This window comes from Lissotriton helveticus, chromosome 9 (genome assembly GCF_964261635.1).
Source record: "Lissotriton helveticus chromosome 9, aLisHel1.1, whole genome shotgun sequence".
Classification (NCBI taxonomy): Eukaryota; Metazoa; Chordata; class Amphibia; order Caudata; family Salamandridae; genus Lissotriton; species Lissotriton helveticus.
In genome coordinates, this window is record NC_136070.1 from 74,485,502 (window position 1) to 74,511,042 (window position 25,541).

The 25,541-nt window shown below is 45.1% G+C and overlaps 1 protein-coding gene across 1 annotated transcript in view; it reads left to right on the forward strand.

Annotated features, from left to right (window-relative positions):
• Nucleotides 1-25,541, forward strand: part of LOC144780943 (stAR-related lipid transfer protein 9-like) — a 540,925-nt gene that overhangs the window by 391,869 nt on the left and 123,515 nt on the right. Inside the window, exons 12-18 of the mRNA XM_078659512.1 lie at nt 1,303-1,485; nt 2,119-2,216; nt 3,326-3,403; nt 4,684-4,758; nt 5,575-5,754; nt 10,422-10,473; nt 25,307-25,444. Of these exons, the coding sequence (XP_078515638.1) occupies nt 1,303-1,485; nt 2,119-2,216; nt 3,326-3,403; nt 4,684-4,758; nt 5,575-5,754; nt 10,422-10,473; nt 25,307-25,444 (804 nt within the window). The remainder of the gene's footprint in view (nt 1-1,302; nt 1,486-2,118; nt 2,217-3,325; nt 3,404-4,683; nt 4,759-5,574; nt 5,755-10,421; nt 10,474-25,306; nt 25,445-25,541) is intronic.

Consider the following 25,541-nt stretch of genomic DNA (forward strand, 5'->3'; position numbering starts at 1 on the left):
CTGCAGCTCCCTGTTACTCAGAACTGCCCCATCAGCAGCGTAGACTTCGATTCAGCACAATACTAGGAGTAGTAGAAATTACATTGTACATCCTTTGACCCACAGAATGACACCACACATCTTTTGGCAACTGATGACACCACATAGTAAGCTCACACATCCGTTGACACCATATGACACATCAGAGTGATCTCACAAATCTTTTGTCACCTGCTGACACACAGAGTGACACCACACATCCTTTGACCCCTGATGACTTCAAAGAGTGACATCACACATCCTTTGACACCGTATGACACCACTAAGTGTCATCACGCATCCTTTGACCCCCCTGATGACATCAAAAAGTTGCATCACACATCCTTTGACACTAGATGACACCACAGAGTTGCATCACACATCCTTTGACACTGGATGACACCATAGAGTGACTGACATTACAAATCCTTTGACACCTGATGTCACAGTTGAACCCCTTGTCCCAGCATTTACCCCTCAAGTGTCTCCTGTTTGCTGGTGAGGGGCTCAAGAAATGCCAAGAGGTGGAAACAACAGAAAGTAAAAAGGGCTCTTACACCCACCGCGCCATCAGTGCCTGGTACTGTCCTTTGTGACCCTTCAGACCAGGTGCAGCAAAGTCAGTGTTAGGAGTAGCAAAGCACAAAACATGGGTAGCGGCCGCCTGGGCCTGGTGAAGGGTATCTTCAGTTAAGAGTCAGAACTATGCCATTGCCGGGTCCCCCCTCAACCTCGTCAGTGGTTCATCCCTCTGACTCTTCTTGTTCATTGGACTGCTGTGAATCGGATGTAAACTGAATGAACCTTAGTGACTTCTGTATTCATAGTTCACCGGTCCCTTGGTCAGGCACCCCGTCGTCACCCCCTCCTTGGCCATTAAGTAGTAGCACTGTACTAGGAAGGACAAGGGGGCAGTAGTGCAGGGGAGGGGTGTGTGCAGATGGCGTAGCCAGCCTTCGGTTACTTGCAGTTGTGGCAGGGCACCTGCACACTGGCTTTGTTACTATGGTAACAGTTATTGTCCGCGCTCTACGTCATTACTTATTCCTCGAGGTCTTACACCTACTAGACTAGACTCCACACATTTTAGTATCGAAAAATGGCAACAATGTTGTCTTGACAGTAGTAAAAGAAGTGCATTCCTTAGACTATTGAAAAGGAATGTGGTGCTAAAATGAAGAAACTCATAAGTCCTAAGAGATAATATTTGGGTAGATTTCAGAAGTTCATCGCTATTAGGAGGCAGGATTCGCTCATTGCATCTTCATTGTCTCCCATTTGCAGCTCAAAACTCTCAGATGTTCAGCAGCAACCAGAGCATTAACAGCATCGCCAGCGAGGGGGAGGGCTCCAGCCACTCCGGCGCGGCTTCCAGGAGGCTGTCGTACATTCCCTACCGCGACTCCATCCTGACCTGGCTGCTCAAGGACAGCCTGGGAGGCAACTCCAAGACCATCATGGTAGCAAGTAAGCTGGGTCCCTTGTCTCTTCTGTTTGTTTGTGTGTGTGTGTGTCTGTCTGTCTGTCTATCTCATTATGGAAAAGGCAGTGGGACATGAGCTGGTGGTATTTAGTAATTACTAATGGTAAAAACCACTACCCATTACAGAAAGAGGAAATACCGCCCTCAAGTAAAATATACTCTGCCTTAGTGCTGACAGTGATTAAAAAAACATTAAATGCTTCCTTAGTTCCTAAATGTATGGAAATGTGTGTTCTGCTATCTATATTTCTGTTTTTTACCTCTAGTTATTCTTACCCTCAGCTCTGTTTACTCCCTGCTGTATTTCCTTTCCACCGGCAGTAATACAGAATTCCATTACTGCCAGGCAATAATAGCCCAGTGGACTCAAAAAGTAATTTACCACAGGCCGTAGTTTTTGTTGGAAAAGAGGGGTCTGCAGGTTTGGTCTTGCAGTGAAATCTTTAAATTTCCCTATATACCTAAAATTCTCTATTCTCAGATTCTCAGATTATTCAGAAATTCTGTATTTGCCTTGTTTTTTCCTGACAGTTTTCACTTTGCGGGAACCTATGGAAAGAAGTCTTTTTTTGTTTTTTCTTAACACTGACTTTGAGATATTTTTTCTGTATTTTTAGCAGTTTCCCCATCAAGTACCAGTTACAACGAAACCATGAGCACTCTGCGCTACGCTTCAAATGCGAAAAACATCATCAACAAGCCACGGGTGAACGAGGTGAGAGACCACCAGTCAACGCGTTCATGTAAAATATTATAATTTTTCTAATAATCCAATGGAGGAAATAAAATATGCAAATAGTTATATATTTATTATGGAACAAGCTCCCAGTAGGGCATCGCTGTACAGCATTAACGTTTTACTTTCCTGTTTGAAGTGATTATTTTGATTTTTGATTAGGGGGTGGGCGATAAATTCCACTCTGCTAGTGCAGTTGGTGGAGTTTTGGCCATTCTGTGTTACACATGCAACGGTAAGGTCTGGCCAAATTCCGCTACATTAGTCTATGATCCCAGGGATCATTGCCTACTCTTAATAAATTCAACTTGAACGCATCATTTTCTTTTTTGAAATGCATCTAATTTCCCTTTATAGAAAACAGACAGCATTACACCTAAAAATACCCCAAAAGGTTACCTTATTAAAAAGCAAGCACAGGTGGTTGTCTGCTAACCCTAGCAGGCCACCATCCCTGTGATGGCTATCATTCCGAATGGTTTGCAAACTGCAACCGACCCCATTCATATTTCAAGATCTGGACCAAACGTTCGCTATCCATCAGGACCACCCCCACCCGTCTTCGTTTTACACAAATTCTTTTGTCAATCCACTTTACAGAACTACAGCATGACCCAGTAAAGAGTCCACCTGCCCTCTGGAAACTCAGACCGCCCTATATTCACTCTCTGTATCTCAACCTTTGACCGTGTAGATCACTCCGTTATCTTTCAGCTAAGCTTATGCCATACAACTACCAGACGCAAACATACAAAAACACCTATGTAAAACTACTGCATTACAAATACAACAGCACTGCGTCAGCACTACATTATTGCATCACTATACCTCAGCAATGCTCTACTGCCACAACATACTGCCACAACAAACCTCATAACCCTACACGATGGCAGGAATATAAAGACAAGACCACAACTACATCACTCACTAAAAAAGATTGTTGCACTGGGAACCACCAGTGCTAAAGATGGCCCTGCCTGGCACACACAGACCAGGCAAGCATGTAATCCGATAAAATAAAGCCTATTTTATTTGTCAAGCCATGTTGGAAGGGTTGATGGCTTAGTATGTAACATCTTGTCTTTCAGGATCCAAATGTAAAACTGATCAGGGAACTGCGACAAGAAATCGACAGGCTCAAAGCGATGCTCATGACCTTTGAAATGGTGCGTAGAGATTGTAACCGAACTCGCTGAAGACAAACAATTTTGTTTTTATTTATATTTTGAAAAACAAAACCATCACATATTATGCTATCTTGAAGTTGTTGCTAGATTCGCTCTTGTGGTTGGGTGTTGTTTTATCTTTTTTTGTGGTTAAACTTATTCATACTTATAAAGCAACGAGGGCTTTAGTGATGCAACTTTTGATATCTGCAGAAATTAATGAGTATATTGATTACTGATTCTGTAGTTCAACAGAATCAATAGGTTTGTAAAAAAGAAAACCACTGTATGGAGTGGTTCCAGGTGGGTCAGAGTTGCAGGGCACATTGTGTAGGCAGACACTGATTGCATTATATATGTAGATACTTCGCTGATGAAATCATGAGGCAAGTGACCCGCTGACCGGGGTGGGAGATGATCAGACCGCTTCAGACATCTTTTTTAATCACACTGAGTTTCTTGACCATGCACCTCATTGGGTGACTTGGAGCCCCTTGGCCAGCGTCACAAAAACATACTTTTTGTAATTAGCTTAATTTGAATAGGAATGTAAAGGTTGTGCAGGTCTCTGGATAGAAGCCTTTTCCCTGATACAGGTCACCAACCATTGCAGATTCAGACCTGGTCTAGTAGCTAGAGTGTGGAAGAGCCCCCAGGGAGTACATAATTCAGTGGCCACCAACACAAGGGAAGGTAGCTTATCACATCAACCTTTAGAGCACTTTCTTGACTTCTACGAGAAGGTGGGTGGTTCGATAACTCAAAGGAGCGCTTCATCCCAGCAACCTTTCCAAAGACCAACTATTTCCTTTTTTAGTTTCTCCCACCTTTGACAAGAAGGTGAGACATCTCTTTTTCCTGTTATTTTATTTAAATAAAATGCAGAATTCCACAATCTCCTGAAGCAAGATGATTTTCCACACCTGAGGCAGGTAGAATGATTAGTCAGGGTTCCATGTGGAAAGGACATAGAAAGAAAAAAATAGACTTTAAAAACATATAGTGAAAACTCTACCATGCATATAAATCTTAACCTAAAATCTGGCAACATTTTAAAAATCTTGCTACAGACAGGTTTAACTCTATTACCGAACGCTAACGTTTTTGATTATCCGAACTTGTCACGGGCACCGCCTGTTCTCACAATGGAAACTTTACTTACTTTACTCTTTGTGTCTTTGGACTCTGGCTTTACAGACAGGACCCTGTTTTCTGAGCATAAGACATTTATAAAGAATGAAAAATAACAGTACAGAGCTCTGTCCTCTTTCCTTACACAGAGAAATTCAAGCCCCTCTTTCAGCGACGATCGAGATGGGAACCTGTCAGACTTAGTTCTTCAGAACGAGCAGAAGGTTGGTGAATATATGTGTTTTTCTTCATATGTAAGTTGTCTGTGAAATTCCTCTGATTTAAACTATCAATAAAACTTTGTTCTAGAGGTTTTTTTCTGCTTACTAATCTCAAACCCTGTTAATTATCATAATAAAATTTTGTACTGCATTTCTGCTGATTTTTAAGCACTTTAATAACAGAGTAGTAATAAATGTCACTATTACCCTGTGTATTAGTATTCAATAAAATTAAAGCCCAAATCATGTGGCTTTATGTTCTGCAATTTCATAAATGCTGCTAGCATTAAAAAAGCTTGTGTTTTTTACCCACCACCCTCCTTTTTCCCGCTCGAATTTATGCGATCCTAACAAGTGGTGCCCATGGCTGCTGAGGATGTCAATTGGGTCCCCGTTGTACTGGTGTTAAGATTCATATTATAAGAGAGGTGTTTGACATCACCTTATAGTAGAAGGTATAAGGTTTATCATATGTTAATTCAAACCTCCTTCAGACATCTTAGAAGGTTTTGCTGTGATTGATCGGACAGATGGACCAATTGTCTTTAGCAGCATGATTATCCTTTTCCAACAACCATGTTTCAGCAGGCATTATTGTAGGTTACTTTCAGTATCACAGTAGAATTTGTATTGCAAGCACAAGATCCATTGTTATTCATAAGTTGTTGAATGCATTTGATATATTATAGACACATACGTTGTTGAATATATTTGAACTGAGGGTTGCCATAGTGGCCAACAGTCAGTGATTTCCTTTCATGATTTTTATAGTAAATAAGTGGAAAGTAAAATCTCCCTGTTCTTGTGATCTTCCGCTAGATTGAGCAGTTGACAAAAGACTGGACAGATAAGTGGTCAGACCGGGACACGATCACCGCAGAATACAACGTGGACATCAACAAGGGCAAAGCTGGGGTGACCATCGACTCCAGCGTCCCGCATTTGATCACAGTGGACGACGACATCCTTAGCACGGGAGTGGTGCTGTATTATCTCAGGGTAAGACTGCTGCGTCAATTAGAATGGTGTTTCTATTCTGTGGTAGTATTTCTTAATCTGTGAAATTAAAAAGTCTATGAAATTAAAAAATATCTCCCCAGGATGAGGTCAAATAGATGTAATTATTAACGACACCTCGGTGTATGATTGCTCCTGTCCATCTGGGACAATTTGTACCTCTGTCAGTATAAGATTATCATACCAGTGACAACATATGCCATATGCCCTTTGGGACAAAACCATACAATGGGTCTGAGCCATTTCCCACAGTTCATTAAATCACCATAAAATGCACATGCTAACAACAACAAATAGATTCTCATCTCAAAATTGGTTTGTCCTTTTCTGTAACACAGTATTCTTCATCTCTGGCCATCTCTGGGAAGAATGATAGTGTTAGTAGCATTAGGGATTACAGGTCAGTGTCGAGCAGATTACCACTTGACACTGCATGTTCCTGTCTGTTGTCGCGGTGTAAGAATGGTAAGTAAATGTCTTTGATTAGGTTGTGGCACTAACTCCTGTTGATCTTTTTTTATTTATGGTCATGTATATTTTAGGTGACTATACCTGTATTCGTAAAGTTACACGCACACGTTAATAATTTAAAGTGTGGCCTGGCTAGGTAGTACTATTCTATGTTTGACTTAATGTATATCATTTTAAAGGAAAATCGTTAAATACACAACAAAAATATTTGCAAAACCAACAGGCTCATGTTACAAAAGATGCTTATTCAGATTTTTTTTCATCCTGTTGACCAGTGTAACACTGATCTGCCGCTACATGGCCCTAGTACAAACTATATAAGGCAGAAAGAAAAAGGAAATATTAAAATAACATTCGCCAGGAATCATAAAAACAGTTTTAAAAGTAGGAAACTTACTCTCATAGGTTTACTCGGTCACGTGTAGAAAAGTTCAGACTTTTAAGGGTTCCGATCTTGGTCAACATTTTTGTACTCAAAATCCTGAACCAATAAGAGATGCAGGTCTCTCTTGAACATCAACATATGTTTGAATGTCTCCCACTAAGCCCTCTTTGCCATACACTACAGGAACTCCATCAGTGTTCCACTGCTGTTAGCATCAGCGTTCAATGTCTTTGGGGGGAGTCCGTAAGCCCAACATAAGGGCCCACCAGGGTCGTGTGAGAAAGTGTCCCAGAAACCTCACCGGTGCACTTTTTCACAATTTGCCCTGAACCTCTACCCCAGCATCCACTGTCATGTTGGCATTAACAACACTCCGTTAAATTGTCCATCACCTCCAGGAAATAGTAGGATTAAATTTTATGGCGTTCCATACCCACACCCTTGCCTCTGTATACCGTGTCATATGCCAAACACTCCCATTTTGTCCAGCAGCATTGACCATTGTGGTGATATTTCAGGTTTTTGTCCTTAGCTCCCAGTGCAAGATGGCTGCTGCTTTCCCCTTCCCTCCAGACAACATGTCTGTCCAGCACTGAATTTGCAGCCATAGTCCGGTGGGGATCAGGGGCAGTGGGGTTGACTCATGGCGCTGCATTTGATTCTCATACAGGGCTCAGGATTTCTTCCTTCGTTTTCATGTGCTGGTCAACGAAAAGCTTCTAATTGGTGTTTTTAAAGTGACGTATTTTTATCTTGCAAGCGTAAAACTAGTATAAGCTGGAGGATGTTGACAAACAAACCTCTGTAAAGAAGGACCATATTCCAACATATCTCTTGTCATAACTATGAACTCCTTTCAAGCATCCTCTATAACCCACTCTCCATTGTCACTAACCCTTTTTCCTTGTATTCCTTTCTCCTAGCTCCTTGAAGCTGCTTTTCCTTTCTCAGTGCTTCTCCTTCTTTAGACTCTGCTATCTGTTTGGTGCAAAGGTAAATTTGGGTGATCCTTTTACCTTAAAGATGTTGGCGTTCAATAAACTGTTTCTTTCAATTTGTTCTAATACTTATCATCTGTGCTTTAGGTTGTAAAAATGTGCAATGTCTCTCTTGATGTTGTGTCACTTACTTGCAGACTAATTTTTTCTTTACTTCACTTGACTTTTCTTACTTTGGTATCAACCTTTAAAAGTGCATTAAACAACTAATCCAACATATCAACATGTTCACAATAACGTCAACTATTTCTCAATTTTCACACTTGTGCTAGCTTTGGTTTGATGGTGATAAGCGTGTTTGCTTGTAGATGATTTCGTGGTATTTGTTCCCAATTATCCAAGGATATTCGCAATTTTATGCTCTTACCTTACAGACTGTCAATATCCTTCATACGAATTGGTAATAGACTTAGCCCTTTCCATACTGCGTTACTCTACATCTTGTGTTTGCACCACTTGTGATCTCTCACACTCTTTGACACTTTCATCAATGGTGATGGTTAGAAGCATGCGGCAAGTGGCAACCACACTCCTGCATTTACTGATAGATGCATACGACAAATCATTGTTTCATCCTGAGGTTTAATCTACTGTTGAGGACCGGTTATAGGTGTAGCGGTCCCTCCCTATGAAGTGAGTGCAATAAAACGCTGGAGCGAATGTCATTATCTAAACAGTTAAAGGCCGAAGTGCATGCTCCTGTTGGCTCTCCTAGGTGTCAGTACCACGCAGTGTCTGTTTCTGTGTAGAGAAGCCGATAACTGAAGGTTTCCCCTGGCGACAAACAAATGGATTGATGGAGTGAATAGGTGAGGCATGGTAGGTAGTGTGCACAGTGAAAAAGTGTGATTGGTCAGATTGGTGGATGGACATGCCTAAAGTCTACTGAGAGCATGAATGTGATTGGACAGGTGGGTGGTTGGGAGCACCCGTAGTCTGATGACAGTACGAGTATGATTGGCCAAGTGGGTGGGTTGGAGATGCTGAAAATTACTAAGAGCATGAGTGTGATTGGCCAGGAGGATGGATGGGAGTGCCTGAGGTTTGCTGAGAGCATGCGTGTGATTGGCCAGGTGGTTGGAAGGGAATGCCTGAGGTTTACTGAGATCATGATTGTGATTGGCCATGTGGGTGTATGGGACTGCCTGGACTTTGTTTGGAGACGGAGTGTGTTTGGTCAAGTGGGTGGTTGGGAGTGCCTAGACTTTATTTAGAGCCTGATTCTAACTGGACATGTGGGTTGATGCCCATTGCCTGAAGTCTATCAAAGTATACAAAAAATACATAACTAAAGTATTTTTAAAAAAGTGATGGATGAAATGCTTGGATTAATCTCATTCACTGGTAATCACTTGGGCCACCTCGAAGTCCATTATTATTTTGCATACCAGGCTACCTCACTTTGGACCAAGCCATATGCAAATCAGTCATGACCGTGTTCCAATGGGAACAGTCCAGTCCAAACTGCCAGGCTAGGTCCTCCCTGAACCGGAACACAAGCCACCCAGGGCTGGTGTCTGCCTAGATATTGGGTCATCTGCTAGGTAGAGCTTAGTTTCTGTGACACAGTGTGCACGGGAGCCACATCTGGGCATAACCATCCCACTGAGAGTTAGTCTCCAGACAGAGACCAACCATGTGCAAATCAGGCCTGGACCTGCTCCAATAGGAACTGCAAGGCCCACTCTCAATGGGAGCAAGAGCCACCCCAGACTGTTGTCAGCCTACTGGGCCACATCAGTGAGGTGCGGGTTGGATGACAGGCAGCAAAGGACCCATGTCTAAGGCAGACCTCTCGCACTTAGGGCGTCTCACTTAAAAAAACAGAAAAGTAGTTAGTGGAATACTCGAACTCATCTCAGTCACTGGTAATGACTCAGGCCTGTGCCATCTCTTTTTGGTCCCTGTGCCCCACTTCAAACAGATTACACCCCTATGCAAATCAGCTTTGTTTCTGCTCCAGTAAGAAGAGTCCAGCCTGAATTCCCAGGCCATGAGTTTCCATACGTTTTTGAGTTCATAACTGAAGACTGTAACACATCAAGCAAGTCAGAGGTGCATCGCCACAGGGACCAACAGTTTATCAAAGGCCAAAAACAACAAAGTATAGGCACCTGACTTCTGTTGGCAGCTGCTGATGAAGATCATATAATGTATCACATTATCTTTTTGCTCCTAGAGGACACAAATTTACCGGATGCAGAACGAGTGATGTATAGATTCAGGGTTCAAAGTGGCTCCTTTGCTCTGGTAAATAGGGATTCGTATATCACAACACAGCAGGTGGTGCAGCTGTCCCATGTGTGACAAAGACTATAAAACCTCCCTCCTGGTTCCTCATTACAATTAAGTCAGAAATATTCGAATCGAGTGAAGCATTGTTTATGCCCACATAGATATTCTAAGTTGTGTAGTAATACCATACAGTCGTGATTTTTTTCCCTGTGATGATTTCGCAGTCTAGTACCTGGTGAAATATGTACAGGGAAAAGATGGCAGAGAGAGGAAAATGAGATAATCTTTTGAGTGCAAGACGCACCTTGCGTAATTACGCGTAATTGTGCGAACATTTTGTGTAATTACTTTCCAGCAAATTGTCAATTTTGCATGCCCCTAAAGTATAGGTAAGTCCAACCATGGTCATTTACAAAATGTATATGTGCCAAAAGCAATAAAGCTAAACTAATCTGTTTGCTGTATGCACTTTAATATCATGAGTTATTTACTGGTCAAAAATGTTAACATTCTAACATGTGACTGCCTTACTTTGTGCTTAACTTTTGTTTCTAATGTAGGAAGGCTCCACCAAGATTGGAAGAAAGGATTCTGACCAAGACCAGGATATTGGTAAGCAAACTGCATCTTCTACAGCTAAAAATTCAGAAACCATAATTGGTCCCCGAGTCTTTACCTGCAGCTCTGGAGGAATTGGCCAGATTGTGTCGTAGCTGCATTGATAGTTATTTGGATTGAAATTTGAAATATGGCATAAGGCACTTGCACAGGACAACTTAATGCCCTTGACTTGCATGTGTAAATAACGAGATGCTGTAGGCAAGAGAATGTGGGGGGCTTGTAAAAGGAATTTAAAGACCTCAGTTTTGTGCATAATGTCTATGGGCTTTACCTTTATCATTGTGTTCGAGGCATGTGGGCTGCTAAATTCATATCTTTTGCATAGATCGCCGCCTAGTGTTGGGTCCGGATGATCGCACATTGTTGTCCTGGAAGAGTCTTCTAAGTATCCTGAGATAGGTGGCTCCTCCCCTGGACTACAGTGCGCATGGGCATCGGCTCCATCCCCAGATTGTTTTTTTCCGCCATTGGGTTCGGATGCGGTCTCGACGTCTCTCTGTCGGAACCGAGAAAACTAGCTTCTTTAAGGCCAAAAGGCCTTCGTTTCATTACGTCGGTATTGTTTGCGTACGGTCTCGAGTTCTTCCGTCTCTTTGAGTCGGAATCTGCGGAGTCGTATCACTCTTCGGACGTCGAGGCCTTCTCATCGCAACACGACCACAACTTTTCAACATGGAGCGGAGCCCGTTTAAATACTGTCCCGTCTGTGGGTCCAAATACCCACATATCGACGTGCACCCGGTCTGTAACAAATGCCTCTCGCCAGACCATAACGAGGACAACTGCATGGCCTGCTCCAGATTCAGGTCAAAGAAGACGCTCAAGCTTCGGCGCGCGGTGCGCCTTGAGGCCAGGCAAGCGGCCCCGGCACCAGATAACATCTTCGGCGAGTCGGAAGAGGGCCTAAGCCATCATCTTGAAATCTCACCGCCCGCGACGGAGGTCGAGGCCGATCCCGAAGACAACGACGGGGTCGTGGATCAAGACCTTCAATACGTCGACGAGGTAGGGGACGTCGAAGAAGTTTATGGGGCCGCGGAATATAGCTCAGGGGATGAGCTATGCCCCGAAAGTTACGTGGATCAGGCTCGGGTCACGGGATCGCCACTCGGCCTTACCCAAGACCCTGCACCGCAAGCCACGGCCCCGCCTTCAGGCCCGGCCACGGACCTACTTGCTACGCAGCCGGTATCGAAACCGAAACTGAAAGCATCGGTATCGACTACGCCTAAAATGGCCGACCCGAAATCGAAACCGAAACTACCGGATTCGAGTGCACCTAAGATGGCGGTCGTTCCACCAAAAACACCAAAGCCTGCTACCTCATCGGCTCCGTCGGCCTTCGGTCCACAGAAGTCGAAGAAAACTGTCGATTCGACAGTGCCGAAGTCATCGGCGGAGGAGGCATCCTCTAAGAAGGTCGTCCGGCACGGCTCGACCGGGGCGACGCCGGCAAAGTCCACAAAAGTCGGCGACAAGCATGCAGTGCCGACTGGGACGCCGTTAGTTGGACGCGTGGTTGAGACGGAGTCTGCAAAATCACACGCATCGAAGAGCGGAGGCTCAACACATAAGTCCAAAGACTCTGTGTCTACGGCTGCAGCATCGACGTCTAAGATTCCCAAGGGACCACAGGACGTCGGAACCGAGGGCAAGGTGAGGGCCTCCTCGTCGGCGCCAAGTGCCGCTGTGAGTGACGCATCCCTCATCGCCACTTCACTCCAAAGGATTCGGGATAAGGCCTCTGCGACGTCGGCTCCGGCGCCGTCGCACCAGAAGCCGATGGACATGCCGGCGAAGCCTGCTAGCAAGCTTCTATTCATTCTGCCGCCAAAGGAGGCACCAAAGGCTTTTGCGCCAAGTGCGCCAAAGACATCGGACACTTCCGCGTCCACTGGACTATTGGGGAGACAACTCGACTCAGGAGACGATTCTGAGCATTTTGTCGACGCAGACACGGGCAAGTTGACCCTTTACAAGCGGAAGATCACTTCCCAACCAGTGGACTCCTATGTTATCCCACTGAAGAAGAAAAGGCCTGCACAGGACGTTCCAACCCTGGTTGAACCTATCCAGCCTCCTCCTCGAAGGAGTCCAACACCTTCCCCCGACCACTCTGAGGGGGAGGAATATGGACAAGATGACCAGTACACTTTCCCCATCAATGACCCCGATGCACAACAGGATTCCTATGACGACATAGGTGACCAGGGAATCCAACATGTGGGGCAAGACCCACAGCCTTTCAGTGCACGTGCATCCCCAACAGAGGACTCTGCAGGATTTCATGCACTCATTGAACGGGCAGCTGCTAATCATGATGTGGACATGCATGCTGACCCAGTGGAGGAAGATTTTTTATTTGACACTTTTTCAGTCTCTGAGAGGACTGTCAAGACACTTCCTATGCTCAAAGGTGTCCTTAAGCATGCTGCGGAAATCTTTAAAGAGCCTACCAGGGCGAGGGTGGTCAATCCACGCATCGAGAAGAAATACAGACCAGCACCTGCAGACCCTGCATACATTCGGGGACAGTTGCCACTAGACTCTCTTGTGGTCGCAAATGCCCGCAAACGGGCGAACTCCCAGACAACGGGTGAAGCTCCTCCCCCAGACAAGGAGTCTAAAGTGCTTGAGGCAGGGGGCAAGAGAGTAGCTGCGCAGGCTGCTAATTTCTGGCGTATTGCAAACACACAGGCGCTATTGGCACGTTATGATAGGGCGCATTACGACACCCTAGAGCAACTTTTACAACACCTGCCTACGCAGTTTCAAGAGGGTACCAAACTGCTTATAGAGGAGGGAAAACTCATCCCCAACGCAGCAATAAAGTGTGCACTTGATGCCGCAGACACAGCAGCTAGGGCTATTACCACTAGCGTCATGTTGAGTCGACAAGCGTGGCTGCGCATATCTGGGTTTAAACCAGACATTCAAACGACCATACTCAATCAGCCCGTCAATCCTGATAGACTGTTTGGTCCTGATGTTGACACCACCCTCGAAAAGATTAAGAAAGACAACGAAACAGCTAAGTCTATGGGGGCCCTTCAATCGCAACAATTCCGGGGCAACACTTTTCGTCGCTCAGGTGCACGTGGAGTCACCCGAGGACAGATGGGTCAACAATCACAGCTCACTAGAGGTGGAGCACAGTCCTCGTACCCCAAGCAGAATAAAGGGGGTTATAGAGGAAACAGCACCAGCGGACGTGGCAGAGGAAACAACAACTCCCGTTCCTCTGCCCCCAACAAACAGTGACTCTCTGTCACTGCCCCCCGACCATTTAACACCTGTCGGGGGGGGACTCCAGCAGTTCCTGCCAGTCTGGACAAACATCACCACAGACAGGTGGGCACGGCAACTTGTCCAGTACGGTTATTGTCTAGAGTTGCAGTCCACTCCACCCAACATTCCACCAAGGCAACGGCCTATGTCCGCAGAGCACTTGCACTTATTGCAGCAAGAAGTAGTGGTGATGCTGCAAAAAGGCGCAATCGAGCTCGTGCCAGTGGAGGAGGAAGGCACAGGGGTCTATTCCCTGTACTTCCTTATTCCAAAGAAGGACGGATCTCTCAGACCCATTCTAGATCTGCGTCCCCTCTACCTGTATATACTATCAGAACATTTCCATATGCTTACACTGCAACAGATTCTTCCCTTGCTGAACCAAGGGGACTTCTTGGCAACCTTAGACCTCAAGGATGCTTATTTCCACATACCGCTACACCCGTCCCACAGAAAGTATCTCAGGTTCACTATCCAAGGCAGGCATTATCAGTTCAAAGTCCTACCCTTCGGAGTGACCACAGCCCCAAGAGTGTTTACCAAGTGTCTGGCGACGGTAGCGGCGCACCTCAGGAGGCAGAACATCCATGTCTACCCCTACCTAGACGACTGGCTCGTTCAAGCCAAGTCGGAACAACAGTGCGCCGCGGACATGTCGACTACCATTCACCTCCTTCACAATCTGGGCTTCTCGCTGAACTACCCAAAGTCGCACCTTCAACCGGCACATGTCCGGCAGTTTCTGGGCGCGACGATCAATACCCTGACGGCCATGGCTCAGCCAAACAAGGTCAGGATAGACAGCATGCAGTCTCTAATCCAAAAGTTCAGACCACAACACTCGCTTCCAGCGAGAGTGTTCATGCAGTTGATTGGCATGATGGCCTCCTGCATCTTCATAGTCCCTCACGCAAGGTTACATATGCGTCCGCTCCAGGAGTGCTTAGCAAATCAGTGGACACAGGCTCAGGGACAATTGACAGACCTAGTGTTGGTTACCGGTCGGGCGTACAACTCTCTGCATTGGTGGAATCCACACAACCTTTGCAAGGGCCGACCGTTCCAAGAGCCAGTGCCACAGATTATCCTGACAACGGACGCATCTCTCCAGGGATGGGGAGCTCATCTGCTCACTTACACAGTGCAGGGACAATGGACGACGCAGCAACAGAAGATGCACATCAACTATCTGGAACTGATGGCAATCTTCATGGCGCTCAAGTCCTTCAATGTACATCTGTGCAACAAGGTAGTGTTAGTCCGGACGGACAACATGACAGCGATGTACTACATTCAAAAGCAGGGAGGCACCCACTCGCCGCAGCTGTCTCATCTGGCTCAGAGCATGTGGAAGTGGGCCATTCAAAGGAACATTTTCCTAATGGCAGAACACCTCCCGGGCAAGGACAATCAGATGGCGGATCTGCTCAGCAGATACAGCCATCAAATGCACGAGTGGGAGTTACATCCGTCAGTACTCCGCCCGTACTTCCAGCAGTGGGGTAATCCGGAGATAGACCTGTTTGCCACAAACGAAAACGCAAAATGCCAACACTTTGCCGCCAGGTTCCCTCACCCACAGTCGCAGGGGAATGCGATATGGATGAACTGGTCAGGCAAATTTGCGTACGCTTTTCCACCAGCCCCTCTGATACCGCTGGTGGCAAGAAAACTAAGGCAGCACTCGTTGACACTCATCCTAGTTGCTCCGACGTGGGCACGCCAAGCATGGTACACCACGTTTCTGGAACTCTCGGTGGTGCCGCATCAAAGGCTGCGCCTAACGCCCAGACTTTTGACGCAGAACCATGGAGACATTCAGCATCCAGATCCGCAACTGCTCAACCTGGCGATCTGGCTCCTGAAGTCCTAGAGTTTGGCTACCTTCACCTACCTCCAGAATGCATGGACATCATCAAGGAGGCAAGGAAGCCGACTACCAGAGCATGCTATGCGGCAAAATGGAAGCGTTTCGTCCTTCACTGTACAGCCAATAACATAAACCCGCTAGATGCATCTATCCCTAACATCATTTGCTATCTGTTACATCTTTACAAGTGCAATCTAGCCTACACTTCCATTTGGATACATCTATCCGCCATAGCAGCTTATCTTCAGAACAGGCAACATCTCTCTGTCTTCAGAGTGCCTGCCATTAAGGCCTTCCTTGAAGGTCTGAAACGAGTCATTCCCCCAAGAACACCGCCAGCTCCGGTGTGGAACCTCAATGTGGTCCTCACCAGGCTGATGGGACCACCTTTTGATTCTCGCCACAGCACAAGGGCAACCCTATTTCCAAAGCAGGAATAGCCAGATGGATTGTTATGTGCATCCAGATCTGCTATCAAAAGGCTAAACGCACCTTAACAATACCCCCCAGAGCGCACTCCACACGCAAATTGGGGGCATTCATGGCTTTCCTGGGGAACATTCCTTTAGAAGACATTTGTAGAGCAGCCACATGGGTTACACCACATACCTTTACAAAACACTACTGTGTTGATGTGCATTCCAAACAGCAAGCAGCTGTTGGGCAGGCTGTTCTCAAGACACTTTTTCAGGTTTCTGCAGCTGGCACGGGCAACCGCCGCTAAGGGAGGGACTGCTATATATTCTATGCAAAAGATATGAATTTAGCAGCCCACATGCCTCGAACTGAATATGCTACTTACCAGTATGCATCTGTTCTTGGCATGTAGGGCTGCTAACATTCATATCGCCCACCCTCCTCCCCGGTGCCTGTCGCAGCTGCAGACATACTCTTGCATTCAATCATTAGCATGGACATCCTTTACACTTTTCACTCCATCTCTGCCACAATGGCTAAAAACAATCTGGGGATGGAGCCGATGCCCATGCGCACTGTAGTCCAGGGGAGGAGCCACCTATCTCAGGATACTTCGAAGACTCTTCCAGGACAACAATGTGCGATCATCCGGACCCAACACTAGGCGGCGATCTATGCAAAAGATATGAATGTTAGCAGCCCTACATGCCAAGAACAGATGCATACTGGTAAGTAGCATATTCAAAATAAGTTACAAGCTTTGATTTAAATCTGGGAAAGTTTAAAAGCAGAACAGCTTCTGAGTGTTGGCTAGTGTGGCAAATAACAATATTAAACTTCTACCAGGTGTGCCTATGCGCAATTGCGCATAGGCACATATCTTAAGTGACAGATCAGGGAGTGGGTGGGAAATAAGACAGCTGTCCTAGCAAAAGTGTTGCGAGATGCAGGAGAGTGGTCTATCGACACTGTAAAAAGTACAAGTTAAGGTTTGAGGTAAAGTAGGAGACAAGAAACAGTGATCTGATTGTTGCGGGAACTGGAATTCTGGAAGCTTAAGGAGGGAGAGCACAGAAATTGGAACCCTGGGGAGAGGGACCGGCCATCTTGGCACGTAGAGGTTACGGGTGTCTTGGTGCCTGTCCAATGCATCCCAGTGTTGTTCTCTGTTCAGTATTGAAAGGACCCTGGCTCAGTGGTTACTTTGAGAGAATCTTAGATTCTTTAGGTTTCCACAAAATACCTATTGCTCTCTATATGTTGGTAACTACCAGAGATTCAGTTGTGAAACACCTGCCTTCCCAGTGAGAAAGACAAAGCTCTTAATTGCACTTTTTCTGGGTTCTAAGCATTGAGCCGAAAAGGATTTGTGGTTCGGGTCCCATCCACTCATTCCCTCAGGTGCATCGGCTACTATTGTTTGCAGGCTGCTGTGGGCTCTCAGGTGAACAGAAGAGCAAATTGAACATGCATGTGAGTTAGGGTGGCCTGTGTGAACTAGAAGCACTGATTTTTTTAAATTAAATTATTGGAATAGAAGTTGTTGTGAACTGCTGTATCTGTTAGATTTTATCCAGGTAGTAGCATTCTGCGTTGCCCCTCGTGAATGATTGTGGATCATACTCTAGAAGCTGTGGAGAGGTTAGATCAACTGGTTTTGGATCTGTGGGCAGGGTTTTAAGGCCAGAAAGAAAAAGTGGACCTGAGGAAATATTATGAGCTAAGTGTTATCACCTCCATGTGTAATCAGGACTTAATTTCAAAGGGACTTGAGGGCTCCCTATTGTTGTTTCCGGTGAGCCTGAGAGTGAAACGGGGGCAAGACATTTGTTTTTGCAACTAAGCGCAGCCTGGGTATTTTTTAATTCTTGCAACGCGGGTTAAAATGTTGAATTATTTATTGTGTAACCTATCTTGGTTTGTGATGTTTATCTCTTGGGGTCACGGAGTATCCTGATTTCTTATTGGCACATTGGTTTTGATTATGAGATTGTATTGCTAGTTCTCTTTTCCTGCTCTTCGCCCCCTGGTCTCAGTGTGAAGACTCAAGGCACTATAACAGTGTCCTTAAATGATATTTAGAAGTTGCACCCCAGAGTTAATGCAGATAATGTTTTGTTTCTACTTGTGTTGCATATGTAAGTGCTTGCTTATATGTTAATCTTGACCTCCTAAGTAAAGATTGTTAAAACCTTAAGCGATCCTGGAGTCAGTGATTTGCGTAGGATCACACAATTTGATCAAGTGGAGAAGCCAGAATTTGAACCTAGTTCAGCCACTGGACGTACATGTCCTGCATTCTCCCTTTTGCCACAAACGAACAATGTTTTGTGTTCATGTATTGTATGACTTAAATGAGTACACTATTTTCAATAGATACAATATCATATGTTGATCATTCGTGCAAGATATATGTATAAACGATTAAAATGTCTTTCTTGAGAATAATACACAGTTCAGTGTAAGGGTAGGCAGGAAACGATTTTTCTGTTAATTTTACTGCCTTCCACTGACTTAGCAAACAGTAAAGAGGGGACAAGGTCAGCACCTAAAATAGAGGAATTTCACCGATCAACAGAATAAAGGCTCTGACTATAGGTCTTCAGTGAGACACCCTGCTCGGCTGAAGACATGCACAACAGAAGAGCTCTGCCCTGCCAAGTGCCAAGCATCTCACGTTGGAATAACGCATTTGTAGTCATTTTCCCGCATTACCACAATGTCTGGGATTGTCACGCAGAAGAAAGGTGTCCTGAAGTGCGTCAAAACTGTGTAGTTCCAGTTTCTCGCCTTGCTTGGACAGACTCAACAGCTGACCTCGTTTTTCAAAGGCCACAAGATGGCACTAGTGTGCAACAGGAGGTATAGGAATCTCAATATTTTTTATTTATTTATTTATTTTTGCGATTTTATATAGCGCGAACTTTACCCGAAGGTGTCAGAGCGCTTTACATAGGACCCAGTTTCAAACATAAGGACTGAAGGTTACAAGCGGAGAAAAAGTTTGCAAATTTTTGACTTACATAAGAACCAGTTGAAAACATACGGACTTAGGATTACATACGTTATAAAAAGGTACAAACGGAAAAAATTGCAAATGTACAAGAGATAAAGTCACACAAGGAGGAGATACAAATGGATACATTCTAAGCATATACTATTGATATCTCTATCTACTTAGTGAGGGGATACATGGATATACTCTAAGAGTCACATAGGAATGGTAGAGAGCACAGCGGACTCCTGCATAAACTAGTGATTAGAGTTATCTCTATATACATAGGGAAAGGGTAAGACTGGATATACTCTAAAAGTCACATAGGAATGGTAGAGAGCAATGCGTACTAAGGCATGTTCTAGTGATTAGAGTTATCTCTATATACAAAGGGAAGGGATACACATGGATAAACTCTAACAGTCACATAGGCGACTAGTCGTTAGAGTTATCTCTATATACATAGGGAAGGGATACACATGGATATACTCTAAAAGTCACAAAGGAGACTAGTCATTAGAGTTATCACTATATACATAGGAAGGGATATGACTGGATATACTCTAAGGGTCACATAGGAATGGTATATGGTGCAAGGTCTAAAGCAAATACCATTGATTAGAGTTATTACAAAAAGTCAAAGAGCAGAGTTCCATAAGTGTGGATGCAGTCACAGAACAAAGGGAGGGTGGGAGGGATGCAAGGGTATGGAGAGAAGGGGAAGCAGAAAAGGGAGGAAACATTTGAGGATCATCCACGGGGAAAAGGGTTAAAGGACGAGGAAATGGGAGGAGGGCTAGAGTCCAGAGAAAACTGTCCGAAAACAGCAGCAACGTGCCGGTCAGGACAAGAAGTCCAGGAGAGAAGGTGGGAGTTCAGGTGGGAGATGAAGTTGGAGGCCATCTTGGAGAGCTTGCGGTCATCCGGCTCCGGTGGGCGTGAGAGTGCGCAAGGTGGTGAAGGTGTTGGTGCGGTCACGCGTTGGCCGTGGGGCGCTGCGACGGCAGCCGGTGGGACAGAAACAAGTTCCAGTAAAAACCAAAACAATCCAGAGGCACTGTCTTCGCAGTGTATCAGTGGCCGGGCTCAACCATGGGCAGCAGCCGCCCGACAGGGGTAGTGGATCTGATCAGGAGACCTGTGCCAAAAAGTAGTAGTCACTGGTGTTGCGGGGCGTGGAATGACGTGGAAATATCTTGCTATCACAGAAATGAATATGCAAGCCAAGTGAACTCCTGAGAGTCTCCTTAATGTAAAAAAGCACCCCCTGCTCAAACCATAGTATCAAAGAGATGTGGATGTCCAGCCGCATAACTAAACTTCTAAATACATGACAAAACATGGGTATGCCTAAACTGCAGAAAAGGAGGGGTCAAATTGGAGAATTGTACAAGGAAAAGAGCCCCGCTGGGGCCCTCACATCTTGTAGTCGCCCGGGTCCCACGTGGCAGAGAGCCTGGGTAGACTCTGTCAATTGCTCATGATCTCTCTAGATTCTCTCCTACTCTACCCCTCCTTGCATCATCTGACACCTCTTTTACTATACCGATCCCCTAAAACAAACCTTTCTAAATTCTTCCCTCTGACTCCTCCCCTCCAAAGCTCCTTTTTAGTCACCCAAAAGCCTCCTCCTACTGCTAAGACCTAAAAAATAAATTTTAAAATAAAGATATCCTTCACTCTTTTATCCCTCCACTATCCTTTTCAATCGAAATTAACAGACTATGTTCACTTCTCAAATTCCATATTAAACTATACTAATATGCTACCCAAATAACTGAATAACATATCCACTACTCAAATTACTTCATAGTTTTTACTATACTAATTTACAACAGTAATCTTTTATAGGTTCCGGAGTGTCGTGCTACTCGCCATTAAAGTGCTTCAACACCCATCAGGAGTAACAAGTGCTATATGAATGCAAATCTTTGTTCCCCTTTTATCCCTCCGCTATCCTTCTCACTCCAAGTAACTGACTAATATCCACCCCTGAAATTACTTCATATTTCACCATATTAATTCACCACTAATCCTTTGTAGGCTTCCTGAATAGTGTGCGTCAACAAGCGCTATATAAATACAAACCTTTGTCCTCTCTCCTTCTACTATCATTCCAAATCCAATTAACTGACTAACCTATCCACCATTTAAAATGTACTTGCATGTTTCACTATACTAATTCAACACTAATCCTCTGTGGGTCCCGGAGTAGCGTGCTACTCGCCAAAAAAGCTCTTTGACGCCTCGTCAGGGGTAGTAAGCGCTATATAAATGCAATTAGAATACAATACAATCTGATCATGCCATTAATTTGATTGGTTGCCAGCCAGGGAGGTGCAGTCTGACTAAGCCAGGGAATCTCCGATTGATGTATTGTTTCTCTGCCGCCCCGCCCGGCAATAGGTGTCCCACCTAGGCTGTGGGCTGTGCCATGCTACTTCTAAGTGTGGGTGACATTATACTGTTTGCGGGAAAGTGTCACTCCTGTTCGTTGAATGTCACTCATAATTACACTGAAATTATGAAAATGTCACACTTAAGCAAACTGAAGCCTTGGCAGCTATGAAAATACCTTTTTAGATATTCAGCTTTCATGCTTCTAGTGGTTTTGTCTTTTAAAACTGCAATAGTGCAGTGCCTAGCTTGGATTGGCTTTGGCTTGCCACTTCACATGGAGAAGCGCCGTTCTGAAGCGAGCCATGCTTAAGCCTTGTTTGGCTTGTCCAACTCTAATCTATACTACTATTATAAAGAGACAACTGGGAATCTTTGAGGCGGGTAAACTCGGGAACCACAGCGCCAATCCAAACACCCAATACATCATTGGAATTGTCAGGGTAAGCAGATAGACATAGGCTATATAACAAAAAAATATATATGTTAGAAGGGCAAAGTACGTTCTTTGCCAAAGTAGTCCCTTGGAAGTAGCGCCATGTCTGAGGTGGGCGTGTGCGCTAACGACGTGCATGCGGAACGTGCTGACATCACGGTCAGGCATTTTGGTAAAGTAAAGTAAGTAAACCAGGAGCGCGCGGAGGAATGGCCAGGAGCGCGAGGAGGAGCGGCCAGGACAGCGAGGCTGAGGAGAACCGGTGCCCGCGGTGGGCTAAGGTAGAGGTCCGACATGCCCAGGGGTAGGAGCGGCCAAGAGCGCGGGGAGGAGTGGCCAGGAGCGCGAGGCTGAGGAGCGGCGGCACCCGCGGTGGGCTAAGGTAGGTGAGTGTCACCCGGTCTTTGGCCCACGGCTGCACAGGTGGTTGGGGGCTGAGGATTCGGGACGCGGCATGCTGCCGGAGGTCTGTGCACGCGGACCATGTGCGGCTGCTTGGGGGCCCTGAAGGTGGTAGTTGCGCACCGGAGGACTGCGCGGTGAGCCTCATTGCCTACCGGACAACGTCGGGACGGGCTGCTAGTGAATGTATAAAGGCTGGAGACTAGCCTTGCACTGGCTGCATCATAAAAGCTCAACAGTAGATAGCTGGCTACGGGATGCAGGAGAATGGGGGGTGGCAGACGTAATGCGCATGAAGCTTACTAGAAGAGATGCCCGACTCCTGGAAGACCTGGAGACATGGCACAGACTGCTCAAAAATCTCCAGTCCTCCTACCTACGAAAGACCACCGTGAATGCACTGTAAAGCTGTAAGACCTTAAACAACCAAAAATAATGTAACAACCTGAAACGTCATCTGAATATTTTAGCCAACTATATCATGGTACATACGATTAGAAGACGCAAATTTATGATACGCTCAGAAATAATTGTGCATGTGATGCCCATCATAATTGTCCATCTCTAAGGTTGTTTACTGCATTTATGGAAATCCATACTAATATAATAAAGAGAGAGCCCAAACCTTTGAGGCGGGTAATCTCAGGAACCACAGCAACAATCACAACACCCAATACAGCATTGGAAAGGGCAGTTGCAGCAGGACATAGGCTATGCAGACGCCCACCGTATACATTTAAAAGGTAAAAGAACCGTGCCAGCAAAGTAGTCCCTTGTGGGCATGTCTGCGGTGTGCTGGGGGCGTGACAAACTCTGGGGGCGTGTGGTACGTTCCGCCCTTCATGCCATGTCTCATATTGTGTGCTAATTACAACCTGCTCCCTTTAAATACCCCTGCACCCCATAATCATAACCTACCCCTACTCCTTAAAATACCCCAACACCTTTAAACACTAACCCATCTTAACCCTATAAATATACCCTATACCCCAAAACCCAAACCTATCCCTAAACCCTAAAAATACCCCTGTACCCCAAACCTAGCCATAAACCCTATAAATACCCCTGTACCTCAAAACCCAAACCTAGCCCTGAACCCTAAAAATACCACTGTACACCAAAACCCAAACCTACCCCTGAACCCTAAAATACCCCTGTACCCCAAAACCCAAACCTAGCCCTGAACCCTAAAAATACCACTGTACCCCAAAACCCAAACCTACCCCTGAACCCTAAAATACCCCTGTACCCCAAAACCCAAACCTAGCCCTGAACCCTTAAAATACCCCTGTACCCCAAAACGCAAACCTACCCCTGAACCCTAAAAATACCCCTGTACCCCAAAACCCAAACCTAGCCCTGAACCCTAAAAATAACCTTGTACCCCAAAACTCAAACCTACCCCTGAACCCTAAAATACCCCTGTACCCCAAAACCCAAACCTAGCCCTGAACCCTAAAAATACCCCTGTACCCATAACCCAAAACTATATCTGAACCCTTAAAATACCCAAACACCTCAAAACATATACCTCAGTACCCCAAAACATATACCCCTATACCCATACTTACCTTATCCAAACATTTAAAAAAACATGCTTTTACCATTCATGCATTTACAACGAATTTCGTTGTAAATGTATGCGTGATAAAAGCATATAAAATTTAATGCCATGCGTTAAATGGCATTGCGGAGTCATGGTACTTTCGTAATGAAAGTATGCGGAGTGATGGTATGCGGAAAGAAAGTTGCGGAATAATGGGTGTTTACCCTCCCCCAGTAAGTACATTGGTGGCACGGTGGCCCACATCTCCAGCAACATACTCATATTTTTTCACCACCCATTTGAAAAATGCACAGGTCTCTCTCATTGATGGCCAGCACCGACATACACTTTTAGACACACCTCCCGCCACAGTTCTAGAATTGCGAACTTTAGAACTGGGGAGCTACGTTCGAATCTCGGCATCAGCTCAACATCCTGTGATTCCAGGTAAATCGTTTTGTCTCCCCGTGCCTACCACAAATGAATGTGTTCTTCTGTAATGTAAATTGTGTTCATGCCATGTTGTTGAGTTCGCGCTATATAATATTGCAAGGAAAAATAAAGTAGGGAAACTCGAGTTCACACACTACTGAACGCGCAGTCTTAAGTGCATCAGCAGTGCACTGTGAATCGGAGCGTTTCACAGGCCTGTCACAGATCAGAAATGCTATCAAAACGAAATCCTACAAAACAATATACTACTGGCCGGCAGCAATTCATACCCGGACAACGTCGGGACGGGCCGCTAGTCATTAATAAAAAGATATTTGAAAAAACATAGCTTTGTAAATTTCTCAACCTTTTGAAACTGTGTAAGGATATTACAAATTATATCAGTAGAGATACTGGCAAACTCTGGCCGAGTCCTCTACTTTTTATGGATTTTGTTAGCCAGAAAATAGGTAGAGGACCAAAGGGTCATTGTTTGAACAGTGATCACAAGAGCACATGAATAGTGTGAGATTAGAAATAATGATCTTGGAGTGATAGAAGATATGGTTGCGCGTCAGTTCCACACGTGGAGCCATGAGAGTGAGGTGCTTGGGGCTAACAAAACTTCGACCAGTCTGCGGCGAAACATGTGTCACTGACAGGTACATCTTCTGAGAAACCTCATGAGCTCAGATATCCCAACTTTAATAGATCTTTGTAGATTAAAGCTTCTTTCACCTTACTCGGGTCATATCCCTTTAATGTACAATGGAAAAGGCACTGGATTAGATTAGATTGTTTTAATAAGGACCGTCCATAAGGAATTTATTTTGGCGCCTATTGATGTATTGTTGAAATCCTCATCTTCCTTTTCACTAATTACTTAATGTAGTGTTAATTGTTTCAGTGTTTCAAGACTTATATGCTGTGCAACTGCTGGAATTTTTTTTTATTCTGAAATAAATACATAACAATGTGCATGGCTGCATTTTGCCCGGATCTTACTGAGTGCAGGCATTTAACAACTAGGGCTGTGTTTAGTTTTGCCAGGTCAGTGGATTGAGAGAGACCACTGTGTCATAGAAAATACAAGTGGGGCGGTGACTCTACAGCCCCTCCAGGGGGCGCAGTGCGCGATCAACGGACAGGAAGTCACCCAGCCACGCCGTTTGTCTCAAGGTAGGCTGCTTGAGCAATAGTACTGTGGGATAATTGTATTTGTGTGTTTTGTGAAAATGATATAATTTAATTTTATTGCATTTATTTTTGGAAAGAC